The following is a 17,550-nucleotide window of genomic DNA, read 5'->3' on the forward strand; positions in this document are numbered from 1 at the left end:
TCAGTATATTTGTTCTGCTTAACACTCCTACGAAAAGACGTTTCTAGTCCTGATTTCTTCAAGCCCGTTCCCCTGGCTGTGGTTTCGTTAGATAGTAGATAAGGACAGTGGGAATCTCGTTAATGGATTTAAATGTCAATTTCATTTAAATACAAAATTATTACCCTAATATTAATAACCTTTCAAGTTGCTCTGGGGCCTATTAGGCCTATTTCGTAGGAGTGTTAAACACACTGTTTACTTCCTTTTCGACTTTTCACTAGTTGTATTGAAGGATACTGTTTCCTTCTTTCAAGGTTGTACACTGAATATAGTAAAACGTAATATTTCCTTTCACTTTTTAGAGATTACATTGGTTCTGTTAAAACGTACTGTTTTCTTTTGCTTCCAAGCTGTTACGTTTGTTATACCAAAACGTACATTATACTTAACTCTTGCACTGCCACATTTAAAGAAAAAAAATATCCCTCTACCGGGTTTATTTGTAGGTACAAAACTAAAAAAGAAAAAAGTCCTAACATTTCATTATATATATATAAAATTTAAAATTAGCAAACATTGGAAAGTTTCATTTATCCTTTCTTCAATGCGGTACAAAATTCAAAGCTCACATTGCAGGAGTTGAGAGGGAAAGATATGTGTACATAGCAGTGAAAGGGTTGAACAGTTATCGATTTGATGACTTCCAGAATTTTGAATGATTTTACGCTTTTCAATGGCAAAAGCTGTAAGCGCAACTTATTCACTTTCAGAAGTGTGTGAAAATTTGGTATTAATTAATACAGAACCTGTAATAAACTCATCTGTCAACACAAAGTTCTGCCGTTGGTTTAAATAAGAACAGGAGTTTAATTACATCTGGCCTGCCTTGGTTAATGATTTACACACACAACATACATACATATACTATATAATCAATAGATACTCTTTTTTATATATATACGTTTAAGGTTGCGATTTCAATGTATTTCCGGGCACGTGCATTTCCTGCGATACATGTATATTGTCCAGTTCATGTACAGGTTGCCAGCTAAGTGAGAAAGTAACGCCATGTTGACTACTTTTACTATGATAGGAATGTATTAAGCAAATTATGTAAGTTAGTAAAATCTGATCTAACCAGTTTATGACAAGGATTTATAACGTTTTCTGTGCTCTTTGGTGAATAAAAATCGGTTTTGAGAGTGTTTCGTGTTCGATTTACTGAGTTAAAGAACTTGCGTCAGAGAGACTGTGACCACAGAAGTAAGTTTTTTTTTTGTTTTTTTTTCCTAGCGCAGAACCAGGAAAGTACAAAGTCGAGTCTGTTTAACGGCTTCCAAAAAAACTGCATTTGTAATTAATAATCAGACCAACTTTTGCCTGGTGTTTAATATATCAACCAACTTCTGTGTTTTTTAACTATAACTGCCATGTTGCGAAAGAATTCTGGTTTATTTTGTTCAGGATACTTCCTCATAGCTACCCAAGTACTTGTCGTCCTTAATTTTGAACTGACATAATATTGAAAGAAAGCAACTTGTTTTAACACAAATTGCCAGCTCTCGGGCTACTCTTATCAAGTAGTGGTATTTGACCATCTCTTTTATAACACTCGTACAACCACGAGTCCATGGATCCACATACAGTTTGGTACACTAATCATTAAACTATTCCCAGGCTTGCATAATAATTAATACTACTTGTTATGCATTATACTATAGCTCTAATCAAAACTAACACTATTATGCATGAAACTAAGTATAAGCAATGAAAATATGTAAGTGATATTGTTTATATCAATAAAAAGCAATTTTTATGTGTTTACTCTATATTATGAACTATTCTGTAGTTTTACTCAGAATTAGCCATAGGTATTCTGCGTTATTGTATAGTTTTATTCAGAATTAACGCTAGTTATTATGAATTATACTATATTTCTATTCAGAACTATCGTCTGTTTGTAAAGTTTGGTTTTAATGTCACTAAATGAAAGTTGTTATTAAGTAAAATTCATACCGTTACGTTTTTCTGAAGTCTAGTTTTGTGTTTTCACTTAACGATTTTGAAACCCGCAATTTTTTCTTATTTCTACTATATGTGTGAATAGTACCCTGACAACAGGCCCTCTACTAAAGTAAACTATAATTCTTATTATCGTATTCTTCACTGAAGTATTTTAGAGTTGGTCATACATTCTTAATCCCAATAATTTTGTTTTCCAATTTTCTAAACCTCACAATAACCCATTGTTCCCAGATTTATTCATAAAACTACCATCGTCTGGCGATTCTTTTGTTACAGAAATACCTTTTGTGATTTGACGTATATATAAGTGGAAGTCTCATTTTACGATACTTTTGGGATGTGGGCAAGAGTATTTGTTACTTAGAAATTTCCTTTAAGAAAACTGGTAGAGTTAAATTCTTCTTTTCCTTTGAGAAAGGGAGGCCCGGCATGGCCAAGCGTGTTCAGGCGTGCGACTCGTAATGTGAGGGTCGCGGGTTCACATCCCCGTCGCGCCAAACATGTTCGCCCTTTCAACCGTGGGGACGTTATAAAGTTACGATCAATCCCACTATTCGTTGGTAAAAGAGTAGCCCAAGAGTTGGCGGTGGGTGGTGATGACTATCTGCCTTCTCTCTAGTCTTACACTGCAAAATTAGGAACGGCTAGCACAGATAGCGCTCGAGTAGTTTTGTGCGAAATTAAAAACAAACAAACAATTGAGTGGGTTCTTATATTTAAATAAAGTCTGTATGTGATCTGTAGCTTGCCGCAGAATAATTTATTTTCACTTTACGAAACCATTTTAAAAATGCTTAACTGCTTCGCTACAAAGAAAAGGGGAAAATATGAATTATTTGACCGCTACTCTTTTTAATGAATTCTTGCATTCTTCCTGTCACCCATGAGGTGTTTTATTTAAATTTTATCCCATAATTTTCTAAGAGATATAAAACATTGATGTAAGACATAGAAATACATTGTTTGCTTCTTTAGTTTTATTAAAGTGTAAGCGATAGTCTTTGCAAGAACCCTTAACCCTTGTTGTTAATATCCTTATTGTTCATAAATTCAATATTTCGTACGTACGCTTAATCTCTCACTGATAATAGGCGTAACTTATGACTCCAACTGTTCACCTACAAAACTAGGCCTCAGCCGTAACCTTTCAGAAAATATGCAAACTGTGACTGGTATTTGTAGACGATAAACAACGAGTTTGGAAAATTTTCAACTTGTTTCATAGTATCATTTTTTCAAAAACAATTTCTTTTCTTAAGCTACCAACTAATATATTTTGAGAGATAGAAATATAAAGTTTTCAATTGCAGGCCTAAAAGGTTAGATATATTCATGAAGGATAAGATATTATGTTATCTGTACGCTCGTAGGTAAAGTTTTCTTGTTATAATTTTGGAAAATGTGAAATAAATTTCATTTATTTGATACTCTGAAAACCTGTAAAATAATTATGATGGTCGCAACATTACATATAAAATTATTTACGAAAATGATAAAGGGATTTATACTAACTACAGTTGTACAAGCGTGGGAATTAGAAACTGAAAAATAATATACACATGTCTGTCGTATGGGTAATAAAGCTTTTATTAAAGTGAAAAAACAACGTTTAGACCTTCTTAAGGCATCTTCAAGTTAAGGTAAAAGGTTTTTATTTATTTTAATAAAAGTTTTATTACCCCTACCAGCCGTCTTGAGATACATTTTTAATTCAAGTGGGTTTGTCGTATCTCCGCTGGATTGGAGTGTTGTTTGTGTTGGATATCGTCGATAATGTATATAGCAGATATAGTTTGGTTGATATGTTAACACTCATTTACGAGTTGTTATTAATAAACAACTCCAGCATTATGGTTCGCTTTTAGTATTTGAAACTAAGTCGAAAACAGTATTTTCTTCGTTTAAATTCAAATGCTATTTAATCCAGTAGTGGGTGGATGGGTGTATTTCGAACGATATGCGCATCTTGTTATATCTGAGACAACAATCGTAAAGTGTGTAGCAATTAATAATGTACGTCCACAGCGCTGAATGTTCCATGTATTAAGCGCTTATTTTTGTGTGTGTTGTTGTTAATCAAATAGTACAATACTTTATAGAGTTTAGAATATCTTCTTTCATTAACGATGTTTTCAGTGTTAGAAAACACCTAGCTGTTTATTTAAGAGTTGGACTAACATCTTGTGACGCATACTGTTCCTGGCTGACCGTTTCCCATCTGATCAATTTGTTTGCTATTTTGTTAATCGTAAAGCCACACAATGGGCGATTTGTGTTATATCAATCACGGGTGTCCAAACCCAGTTTTTGATGTTATGAATCTTCAAACTCACAGTTGAGCCACTGGGGATACCCCAGCTGGTCAACATTTCAGAATCAGGGGTCTCTTCTCTGGCTGTGCTGTTTAACTAATATACTCTTGTTTAAACTAGTAAACATAAATAAAATGATATTTTGATCTTTTTTACTTCTTTAATAATTGTGCTGGGAATAGCATAGTGTAAGCGTGCTATACAGTAGATACAAGAATCTATTGTTCATTTCTAGTTGCCAAATATCAGGTCATCCCTTAAGTAATGTCCAATCTTAGGTTCAGAAAAAGAGAGAGAATTTCAAATGCTTTTAATGTTATTTAACCAATAATGTATTTTCCATTATTGTTAATTACTTCCTGCCAACGATTCACAAGCTTCTGAATGCCACTTCTATAAAATTCTTGGGCTTTGGAGAAAAACAATGTAGAGAGGGTAGTTTTGACATCTTCATGTATTCCAAGCTCATTTCCTTCAATATAGTTCTGCTAACTTTGGAATAGATGGTAGTAACATGGAGCAAGGTCTGGAGAATAAGGAGGATGTGGAAGTTTTTCCCAGTCTAGTTCTTCAATCTTTGTAAATGTAATCCTTGCTGTATGGGGCCATGCATTATCCTGGTGTAACACAACACCTTTACAATTGATCAAAGCAGGCCCCTTTTCTTTCAGTGCAACATTCAAACACTCTAACTGTTGACAATACAAGTCTGATGTAATCATTATATTAAGTGGCAGCAACTCAAAGTGGATCACACTAACAATATCCCACCAAACACTTAACAAGACTTTCCTAGGATAGTGGTCCATTTTAGGTTGTATTTTAGCCAGTTTACCTGCACTGAGCCATTGTCTGCAGCACTTAACATTTTTATAAAATATCCATTTTTCATCTCCAGTCACTAACCTGTCCAACAGGTTTTTTTTTTTTTTTTGAAGTATTGCTGGTGTCTGCCTTTTTGACTATCTCTATCAAGAGAACTCATGAAAACTACATAGAAAATGGCTTTATAGAGCTGAAGGACTTGTATTTCACAACATGTGTTGGAATTTAAATGGGGATATGTGCATTACTCCCTCATTGTCTGTAAACAAGGCCAAATTTTGCCATGTTTTTGAGCACTTCAAATTCTATATATCACAAATATTTCAAATTTCTATTCAGGATTTAAAAAAGAAAGGAACACTGGAAATTATTATTATTGCAGAATCAACCACCAAGGATGTCTGACTCACAGACTGGGTGTTCAGTAACTCTGAATTTTTGTAATGCTTATTTAAAGAAAAAAAAATGAAAAAATATTGTAACATGTCAGATATTGTATTGCACAGTATGAACAAAGGGAGTTTTTTTTTTATTCTAATATCTGCAGACATGTCAAGTATACATAGATACAATAAATGACAAAAGAGCAGATGGCAGTGCTTGTACAATGTTTTCAAAGGGCAGATGATCTGCAGCCTCTTCTATCTTCTCTGACTTCATAAAATCTCATATTTGTATAAACATCAACCAAGGATAGATTGGCCCACTGGGATACCAGACAATTACCTTGTGTGCCAGTGCATTTGATAGATTCGTAGACATTTATTTGAAATTTTAGTTTATTAACAAGTGTGCAGCATGTGATATTGTCCAGGCCAGTCCTTTACTACCAATCCTCCCCTGAATTGAGCTTCAACCTGGAATTTGTGCCCAAAACAGTTGCTAATGTACATATATTTTAAGCTCCAGTTGAAAACTGCTTTAATAATGGTAAAGAAATGAAACGTAGGATTTCTAATAATTTACTCAAGTGTAAAAAAAAAAAAAAATCATTAGGATATGAGATAAAGAATGCTACTGTAACTTAATAACATATCACTAAATGTAAAGTTAACTATTACTTTTCTCTTATGCAAGTGAAATATCAAAGCTGAAAAACTGTTATAGGACCTACTAGTGAGTTAATTATTTTAACTGTTTAGAGCTGAACACTATGTGGTATTAGTTCTGTGAAATAACCATGCCATCTTATTGAAAAACAAATATATTTAATGATTGCATACACATGTTAAAGATTTCTCTAAACAGTTGGTCTGCTGTATAATACTGAGTAATGAATTCAATGAAAAGTCATAACATTGTTCATATACTTAAATTAATTTACATTACTATGCAGTGAAGTAAAACAAACACAAAAACAATATAGATGAAAAAAGTTATGTTTTTCGAAGTAATAGCCACACCGATTAATATTTCATACTTGAAACAAATGATTTACATAGATAAATAACAAAATTTGCATAGGGTAATATGTGTTAAATTATTTCATGGGTATACAAACTGGATGCAGAAAATAAGAGTACTTAATTATCATGACACAAACACATGTTTTCCCAATGTCTGTCTTTGAAGAGAAAGATTCTAGTTCAAAAAGCCCTTGTTTTTGAATTTTTATTGAATAAATAAATTCAGCTAGTTTCAGTAAAGGCTAAATATTTTTTACTTTCAAAGTAATTTCTACATTAACTGCTTATACTGAAATCATGAATTGCCTGTACCATATGATCTGAATATAATTTAAACTTTATGAAAGCTGGAAAACACATCTTCCTTCATTACTTGTTTGAATATTTATTTCGTAAATATTATTCATTCTAATAGATTGTCTGAATGCTGTAGAAAAATCTCAAATTCTTTTTTAAAAAATTGAATAATTAGCATATAAATATTCTGTAATAAAAATTAATCATGCTGTTTTGTAAAACATGAGTATTGGAGTTACCTCCTTATAGGTATGTGTATGTAATACGTAACATGTTAATAAATTACAAATGTTAAGTATGACTCTTAAGTGACAGATATTTCAAAATTAGGAAACGGTCCCATTACTGGTTATGATATAGAATGTACTACAAAGGTAATGGAACATTAGTAGATCATTTGTCTTTGCTTTAATTCAGGTTTATAAATGCAAGAAGGAAAAGATTTAATAGATATTTTGTGGTTGGGTGACTTTCTATCACATTCTGCTCATGTGATTGTATTTATAATTTTGCTCTACAAATTACTGATGTTTCAGTTACTTAAAAAATAATTTGACATAATTCAACACATAAGAGTTTATCACGTGGTACAATGACCATATAAGTACCTAATTTATTCATTTTGCTTGAAGCCAGAGATGTAAGAGAACCAAAGTGAATAAACAACTGAGGATCATTACATTTTCCAATATTTCACTTTTATCTGTATCAGTCAGTAATTTCAAAATAAAAGCAATAAACCTATTTTTCTCAGGAATTAATTACCAGCAGAGTTTAAAAAATCTAAAAATCAACAACAGATTAATATTGCAGGTTTATTTGTATGTTATAGGTATATCATATTGGTAAACGTGCATCACGTGATATAGAAACACTAACAGAGGATGAGCTGTTTGCTACTATTGACTCTAAAGGAAATATTCAAGTCACCTTAGGAACGGAAAATAAATCAGTTTCAACTGATAACATAGAAGAAGTTATTGATGATGATCCATTTGCAGGTAGTTTGATTTGTATTTATCTCAGTCTGTTTTCACTGTCTACATATACAAGAAGTAAATCATAAATCTATTTATTTAATGTGTTAGTCTTCCTTAAGATGTAATAGTTAAATAATATGACCATGATGCAAGGACTGATTTCCTTTTTTTCACTTTCTTTTTTAAGTTTTAAACCTTTGAAATCTAAATTTATTTTTAAGATCCAAAAAACACTATTTTGTAAATTTCATTCACATTAAGTACATCCAGAAATTATTTTAATTAATGTTTTTTAATATTTGTTTTTTACCATGACTTGCCACTTTATTAAAACTCTCTCCTAATGCTGAGTTGGATCATCTTCCATCCAAATAACAACATAGACTCCAAAAGAAATTGGAAGTTGTCTTATTAAAACATAGTCCATACAGCAAGGAATATGATCAGTGAAAACTTACAATTGCAAATCCAATGTTCAAGTTCTTCCCAAAGATGACCAGTGAGATTGTGATCTAGTATTGTTCCAACCAAGGAAAAAGATTCAAGTCACTGTCATTCTCTTACAATAGATTTTGGATTGTATAAGTATAGTGTTTTCTGCATTATTGTCTTGGAAGAGCTGTAGTTAGTAAGACTGAAAATGCAACTTCGTAAGATGAACTTGATTGTCAACAATGAACAAGTATTCACTGTATGTAAATTACCATCCTAAAGGAAACAAAAAATTCCAAACTCATGCATGGTTACCTCATCTACAGAAGCTGGTACTGTTACCTTGTCTGATGGAAAAGCAGTAGCAGGTCATTTTTATCCTAATTTTTTGTTGTTTTCTGTATTTTTACTTTAAAATGCAGGTAAGGATTAAATGCACCTTAAAATTGTCAAATCACATCATATGTTTGTAGTAATTCACAAGCATAGTTCTTACTCTGTGTGTGTCACTGAGACCTATCTTTCCTTTTCACACCTCAGATAAACAGTTTTTGGACTAATTGTTAATTAATATATGAAAGTGTTTGTGATGCCTTTTGTCTGCTCTGGTTGAAGATTGAATCCTGGCTACTTTTGAAGGAATAACTCACACCTGTATTGATAAGCAGAGAACAACATTTCGACCTTTGATCATCTTCAGGTTAAAAAAACTAACAGCAAACTAAGCAGAGTAATTATGATCATGACCTACTTGTTATTAAACAGTAAACTAATCAGAGTAATTATTATCATGACATAATTGTTATTAAACAGCAAACTAATCAGAGTAATTATTATCATGACATGGTTGTTATTAAACAGCAAACTAATCAGAGTAATTATTATCATGACATGGTTGTTATTAAACAGCAAACTAATCAGAGTAATTATTATCATCAGATAGTTGTCATTAAACAGTAAACTAATCAGAGTAATTATTATCACAACATAGTTGTCATTAAACAGTAAACTAATCAGAGTAATTATTATCACAACATAGTTGTCATTAAAGAGTTATCCAATCTAAGTAATTATTATCATCAGATAGTTGTCATTAAACAGTAAACAAACCAAAGTAATTTGTTAACCTGAAGAAGACCTAGGAAGGTCAAAACATTGTGTTTTGCTTATCAATAAAAGTGTTAATACCCATACCAACCATTCTGAGATACATTTTTATTTCAAGTGGTTTTCTTGTCATCAAGAACTCACACCTTCTTTGAGTGAAAGTAGTCAAAACCTGATCTTTCCTGAAGGCAATGCCAAATTATGATATTCTGAGGTCCTAAGCTATATGTAGTTTGAGAGGCCTCGTATGAAAAAAAAAATTTGAAATAGAGTAAGTTTTTCTTCTTTACAGGTGGCTAAGAAGCCCCTTATATTGTGAGGACCTAAGCTGTAACTTAATTGACTTATACTTTAATGCAGTACTACTTGAAGAAATAACTCATCTGCTTCATTTTACAACCATCAAGTTATGTTTTCCACTAGTTTGTTTCCAGAAGTTGGAGATCACAGTATTTTCTCAGTGGCAAGTGAACTTCTTTTTAGTTACAGTTGGTGATAAGCTCTTTGAACAAACTGTAAATGAAACAATCTCTGTTAGCAAAGTTAAAGTTGGAGAATTTTGAACTTTTACTTATTCATTAAAAACTACTTATGATATGACTGCATCTCTGCTTCTATATAGATGATCACCTGATGCATCACATTATCCAGCTACTTTAAGTATGGAACATTATACAGGAGTTTACATTGGAAAACCTAATGAAATGGTCATTTGGTGTAAATTCATATCTTTTTTCATTTTATAGGTTATTGTTGTTATGCTGACAACATATTCATTTACCAATTAAAAACACAGTTTTTATTGATTTGTTAGTTTCATAGTTTTAGTTACAGGAAATTTTCTAAAGATATAAAATATGCCAGAAATATTCTGAAATTATATAATAAAGACATCAAAAATATTTGTGGAAAGGATAATAATGTTATGCTATAAATTGTATCATGCTCAGAAAGTTTGAAACAAATTTATGATTTATTTTCTTTTTGTAGGGTTGTGTCGTGGTTCTGTATGCCCAGAAAACTGTAGTGACGACTTTAAAATTTCACTTCATTTAAGTAACCCTAAGGGACCACCTCCACCCATTCCTTCAAGGAAACCACCAATTCCTCGAAAGCCTCGAAACATATACGAAGACGTTGGAATTGAAATGGAGGGTGTGGGGAAGAGTAAAGTTGTTTTACAGAGTTCTTCGGAAGGCAAGGGTGATAGTCGTAACAGTTTGTCTGTAATGAGTCCTTTTGATGAAAATGCTGAGTGGGCAGAGATTGCTGATATCATGGCTTCTTTTGGAAGTGGAATAGCACGTGAATCACTCTTTTCAAGTGAGATGGAAGAACACTTCACAAGTGCACTGACATTAGGTAGGAAAGGTAATTACCATATTGGCCTGATTGTAGGGTATCTTGAATTTAAGGTAACCCCCATTTTCAGAAACCATGAGAGAGAAAAAAAATATGAGTATCATAATGTGCTTTTTAAGTTCCACAAAATCTGTACAATTATTGAACAGCCTGCAGGTGGATTAGTTGCAAGAATTAGAGATGGCCTTGAGTGAACATCTGGTACACATGCATAGATGGATGCTATTTGGATATCCAGGAATGTGACAGGCTAGAGAAGGGAAAGGGAACTGTGGTCAGCCATGATTATGAAGCAATTATGAATTTTATAGCTTCATTATTAATAAAAAATGTTGTCCCATAATTGGTCAGTATGGTAGTTCGTTACAAGCTCGCTGCTCCACAGTATTCATAGGTATCATCTACTTTATTTAAATCTTAAATGCAGATTATTGGATTATTGTTATTAAACTATATTTGTGTTGTAACTAGTACTTTCAAAATGAAATTTCTTTTGATGCAGCTGTTTTGGGCATTTTCTTCAAAATAAGTTAGGGACATCTTAATTACATTTTAGTTAAGAAAGGTTGTTTTAAATAAAAAATATTTTACTGAATTAGAATATTATATGTGGATATATATTTATTAATGCACAAATTGGCCCTGTGCCAAAGTAATACCAGGTGGGAGTTGAAGGTGCCAACAAATTCCCTTTTGGACCACAAATAAACATTAACCCCATAGGGCAAACTATCTGCCTGCAGAATAACAGCTAAACACATGTCATTTATGCAACTGACCATTACATATTCACACTTACTGTACTGCCAGCAGTCCCTTTCTCAGTACAGTGTGAATAGACATTTATCATATCATTCAGTGCAATACTGCTTGAAGATACACCCATAAAATCATGTTTTAGCCAAATAAATCGTTAATATTTTTATTTACAGTGGATAATTAAATATGCTTTAGGGCTGCATGTTAGCACCTGTCCACATATTCGTAGTCAGTTTGATACATATATGATACAGTGCTCAAGCTGAAGAAATCAAATCACAATATGTCTATCTTACATTGTTGCATCATATTTTATTATTCACCAGTCATGTTTTTGGATTAGTAGGTTAAATTAGGGTTCTAATGTGAAGTTCAGTTCATGTAATGATAAATTAACTTTTCTCAAACAATGTTTTATACAAACTATATCCACTGATAGGCCTTCACAAACAAGATTTCCACAGGAGTTCCAAAACTAGTGTATTTACCCTTAACTCACAAATAAACTTAGTTGTAGGATGTCTTCAATAATCAGTTAATAACAGATATGCTGACTGACTCACTTTTTTACCCCCTAGTGGCACAGTGGTATGTCTGCAGACCTGTAATGCTAGAAACTGGGTTTCAATACCTATGGTGGGTAGAGTGCAGATAGCCCATTGTGTAGCTTTGTGTTTAACTTCAAATAAACTCACCTTTTAGTGTACTTACTAAATTGCTGTATGATTCACTATTGATCCTGAAATGAATAACTCACTAACTGATTCTGTTAGTTTAACTGATTACTGTATAGTACAGTTTCTTCCATATACTGCTGAAACCTTTCATGAAATTTCTAGATCTTACATCATCATGGCTTAATGGCTTTCTCCATCTAGCAAACAACCATCTAAATTAAAATATGAAAAATACAGTTTACAACAATATAATAAGGTGCTAAATAGTTGTTAAAAATGGATTTACATACACGTAATTATAGCATACACATAAATTTCACGTAAATAATGAGTAGATAATATCCAATTTACTGTCAACTTTCATGAATGCCTTTTTCATTATGTGTTATTCATCAAAACACATGGAGTTTAACACTCAATCATATCTGCATGTGTGTGTACTTGTATCTGGACTCACTAGGAACCACAATGAGAAAATCCTGATTATATAAATCTATGATTTTAGATCATAAGAGATTCTAATGCTGGATCCTAGAAATTTAATTCTATATTTATGGTGTTTTGAAACTGAACTTAAAAAAAACAACACACAAACACAGCAAAAGATATTTGTAAAAATTACTAGTGAAGTTTCATGAAAAGGAATCTAATGTTAAAAGCATGAATTTGGTCATTAATTTATAATATCATAATTTCTAGATACAGACAAAACTGCATAAAATTTATTTTCTAAATTGTTTAAGTTATGTAGATGCCCTGTTTATGTTTTTACTTCTAATGAGTTTACAGAGTCAGTTTTTTTCCCAAGTTTTAAAAAAAAGTTTCTTGTATTTATACAAAAACATTAATTTATATGTACCCTGTCAGTGCATAAAAGTTAAAAATGAACAACAACAGTATGTATAATAATATACATTTCAGAGTTTTATATTTATGAGCTAAGCCTAAAAACGTTTATCACTCATCAGCTCAGTCTCCGTTTGGACTTATTTTGTAAATCACATATTCTTAAAGTAAAATCAAAAAATAAATTTGTATAGTCACAACTACATTGGTTTTCTATTTGCATTTATATTTATAAATTTGTCTGCTGCACATATAGGTCCAGTATAGTATGTAAAAAATTTAATGTGTTTTTGAAAATTCTTAGATTTATGAATGGTTCACATGTATGATTTAATGTAATAATTAACTTTCCTGTACTTATATATAATTTGGCTATTTAAAAGATGGATATCAAACACATATGTTTATGAATATTTTGAAACAACTTTTTATGACACTTGAAAGTATTTATTTTTATCTTATTTAAAAGGTCTAAAACAAATGATTGTAACTTGGGTCTTTATATAAATGTGCAAGTACAAAAAAAACAAACAATAGTAATTTCTATAGGGTGTGGTAATGTTTTCCTTCTTAGGTTAAACAACATCTCTTCCTTTATTTCTGGTATGTAATGTGAAGTTAAACATTTTCGGTATTAACTATTTTATGTATGCTTTCCAAAGGTTAATAATGTTTGCATGTCTGACATGGTTAGAGTGCAGGTTTGAATGCTGTCACTGAACATGCTCGCCTTTTCAGTTGTGGAAACACAACAGTGTGATGATCAGTCCCACTTTTCATTGGTAAAGATAAACTCAAGAGTTATGGGTGGATGATATTGACTAACTGTCTATACTCTAACCTGTTACTTCTAAATTAGGGATGTTTAGCACAGATAATTCTTAAGTAGCTTTGCTTGAAACTCAACAAGCAAATAAAATATTGCCTGTAAAACATTTTCAGTACCAAAGTATGCCAAGAATACAGTCTCTTTATGCACTATTTGTTTTAAAGCAACGTTTTCTATAAAATGATATTGTACTTAATGGCATTATAAATGTAACGTTTATAATTAATAGAGAAAACATAAATTTTACTTTTCTTCCATAGATATTTTTCCAAGTAGTCAATATTGTTAGTTAAAGTAAAATTCAGTGTAGCATGAACTTGAGTTTTCTGGTTTTGTAAAAGAGATGATATATTAAATATTTTGTGGCTCTGCAGGTAGTTGTATACATAATCTGGAGTATTGAGTCATTTTGGTAGGGGGTGTGGAGGCAGTTATCTTCCCCCCCTTACTTAACATCATTTGTTTATGCACAGAACAATATACATATATATAGTGCATAGACTGAACTGTTTGAATGGTTATTATATAACACAAAAATAATTAAGAGCAAATGCTTCCTGAATAGATTGTTTTTGTGGACTTTTACCTTTGAGAAATGCAACAGCATCTTCCCAGTCCAGATTGTTTGTCTTTCTTTAATGCTTGAAATCAAATAATTGTTAGTTATTATTTTCTTGGCACTTGTATATAATGCTGAAATAATAAGTAAAAAGTAATTGTTATTGTTGCATAAAAATAAAAAAATATTTGTCTTGTTTCAGAGACTTCGAAAACAGCAGAAACAGAGAAATTCAAAACAGTTGAGGAATGGCTTACCTATCTTGGTCTATCTGATTATGAAAATCTCTTTATAATTAATGGATTTGATGACATTGAATTTTTGGTAAGTTTGTAGTCCCTCTATTTAATGATTTACTTCTAAATTCATTTTCCTGTGTAAATTTAGGATTTTTTCACATATAAAAAAAATAGATTTTAGATCAAGCTATAATAGTAAAATATTTATGAGAGAAATGTATTGCAAAGTTCATGTTCAGATAAATAACTGAACACATACTTCTGATATAATGCCTTACACATAAGATTATATATTGGCATTCTCTGACTGGAAGAAAACCAAAGAAAACACTTTAAATCATTACCTGGCTGCATTACAAGGTCCATCTAATTTAAACTGCATATGACAGTTGAAACTGACCCTTAGATTCTGATGAACAATAGACTTGAGAAGCTACTAGTGACTGAGTTTGTGCAGTTTTTGTTTCACTTGTATTACAGTAAACTTGAGTGTGTTGTGGAAAACTATTAGATTACAAGGTGTAAAAACAGTGATAAATGTATGATACACGTAATATTTTTTCATATATGTTAGAAAAATATGGTGTTTATTTTAAACTTCAGTATAGTTTGTAGTAATCATATAACAGTTTATTAATCAGCTTAAAGTTAACTGAGATGAATCTGTACATCTTGTAACAGGCTATTAAAAATGTTTTTAGGGTGGAAACATTCTGGAAGATCAAGACCTTAAGAATATAGGCATTTCTAATAAAGAACACAGACTAAAAATTATAAACTTCAGGAAGAAGTTACAGCCTGTTCCACCAATAGGAAAAGGAAAAACAAGGATGCCTGAATCAGTAAATGATTGGCTGAAATCACTACATCTTGAAGAGTACCAAAGTACTTTTCAGAAGAATGGTTTCACAGAAATAGGTAGAGTTATGAAGATATGGGAAGTGGAACTGAATACGGTACTGGTCTTCTAAAATATTTTTCAGTTCTTTGTACCTGCTTTTACTTTCAAAAGTTCTTCTGCCAAGTTTGGTCAAATGTTTAAAAGAGTAAAACACAAAATTTAGGTGTTTTAGGGCAGACTTAGAAAAGTAATGTTTATATGAAATATAAACAGAAATTTGAAAAACAATTCGAATTGCTCCTAATTTTCTGATTTGCACTTTTTGAAGACAAACACTATGAACTAGTCCTTTATCAGTCTGTTTTATCAGAATATGTGTACCTCAGCCAACATGTTATTTAATAACCAGTGAGTGAAGTGAGTACATTTCTATAAGAAATGACAACAAAGAAATTGTTTGCTTGGTTATAAAAACGTTGGTTAGGTAAGCTAATTGAGTTACTTGGTTAGATTTTCAATCATGACAATTTCAATTAATACAGTCAAAACTGAGTAATTAGTATTAAACTTTCCAGTAAAGTGCTAGTCTTACATTTTGTATACACTGTTATTATAAGATTATAAAAGTTATTCTATAATCAGTCCAATTCATTAGCATTATTTTGTGTATATTCTTTAGTATTTTGTGTTCCTATATTAACATGAAAATCTTAGAAATAGAAAAGTTCTGGACACTTGCATAAAAAATGTTTCAAGCAAATGCCAGGAATGTAATATTTCTGTTTCAAAAAAACTTAAAACACTTAAATGATTTTACAAGGTTAGTGGTGTTATCCATATTACTAATTTTTAAAGAAATAAATAATTGATAAATCCTGCAGGTTTGATGGTATTACATTTATTATTAATTTCTAAAGAATTCAAGTCATTTTTGTAATAAAAATGTACTTATAACCTATATTTTTGTCAATAAAGATTTAAATAAAGCACAACTGAGAGAAATTTATGTACAAAGTTTAATATTTTATGTCCAAATAATTAGATTTTAGTTTATTATCTAGAGAGGTTTACATAACTGAATAGAATTGCATATATCATTTCCAAAATCAGTACGATTTATTTCTGTAAATAGAACATGAGAAACTTTGTTTTCTACAATAATTAGACAATGTTCACATTAACAAAATTGTATGTCAGATGTATTATTGCATAACTCATATTCTAACCTATCATGAAGTTCTAATAACGTGTGTGCATTTTCTTATAGCAAAACCACATTTGGGCTATCTGTTGAGCCCACCGAGAGGAAACGAACCCCAGTTGTAATAATAGCTGGTTTATAAAGCATTATTCAAATTGTACTCTTTCATATATTATAGTTTAAACATTTTAGTCAGTTTTAAGTTTTCAACATTTTGGTAACAGGTATTACAAGTCAACAAACTTGGTCATCAGAAGAGAATATTAGCATCTCTTGGAGAAAGAAAGCCAGAACAGTACATGGACGACTTTGATTTATCAAAATTGGTTGGTATATCTTAAACAATGATATAATGTTTTAGTTATTCTTGATGTAGAATAGAATATTTGTTATAGTGAGTTAACATAACAGAAACTTATCCACTTGGTTTATCATTTCTGGTACCTCATCTTAACATCTCCTTCAGAGTATATCACTTCAAATATAACAATCATATTAATGAATAATATTATTATTCTCTGGAGAGGAGGCCATGTTTTCTACGGTTATATCTACTTATTCTTTCTAACCAATCATTTCTTCTTCAAATGTTAGGTATTCAAATATCCAAACAAGATGCCCATTGTTGTTGTTTTCTTACAATGAACATTGGCAGAGTAAAAAAGAATGTATTGATTTTTGTATTGGCTGATTTAAAATTAAATTTAAACAAAGTTTATAAAATATTTTAGAAATAATATAGAATGCAAGTTGAGTAAGGTATACTTGTAGACCAGACTAGAATGTTCAGGTTATGAAGAACTGGAAACCAGAGGCCTTGCTCAAATGCTTAAAAGATTTGGGGATTAGGCCCATGGGCTTGGGAGTGCTT

The 17,550-nt window shown here is 31.3% G+C and overlaps 1 protein-coding gene across 16 annotated transcripts in view; it reads left to right on the forward strand.

The window, feature by feature from the left end:
• The window catches only part of LOC143238461 (uncharacterized), a 109,680-nt gene that overhangs the window by 81,881 nt on the left and 10,249 nt on the right, over positions 1–17,550 (forward strand). For 10 of the 16 annotated variants that reach the window (XM_076478713.1, XM_076478723.1, XM_076478714.1 and 7 more), the window contains 5 exons: positions 7,680–7,848; positions 10,357–10,737; positions 14,601–14,722; positions 15,339–15,593; positions 16,904–17,005. In XM_076478713.1, coding sequence (XP_076334828.1) covers positions 7,680–7,848; positions 10,357–10,737; positions 14,601–14,722; positions 15,339–15,593; positions 16,904–17,005 — 1,029 coding nt within the window. The remainder of the gene's footprint in view (positions 1–7,679; positions 7,849–10,356; positions 10,738–14,600; positions 14,723–15,338; positions 15,594–16,903; positions 17,006–17,550) is intronic. The other 6 variants (XM_076478716.1, XM_076478715.1, XM_076478726.1 and 3 more) reach the window with 1 other exon arrangement.

The sequence above is a fragment of the Tachypleus tridentatus genome, chromosome 13 (assembly GCF_004210375.1).
Source record: "Tachypleus tridentatus isolate NWPU-2018 chromosome 13, ASM421037v1, whole genome shotgun sequence".
In the NCBI taxonomy this organism is placed as follows: domain Eukaryota; kingdom Metazoa; phylum Arthropoda; class Merostomata; order Xiphosura; family Limulidae; genus Tachypleus; species Tachypleus tridentatus.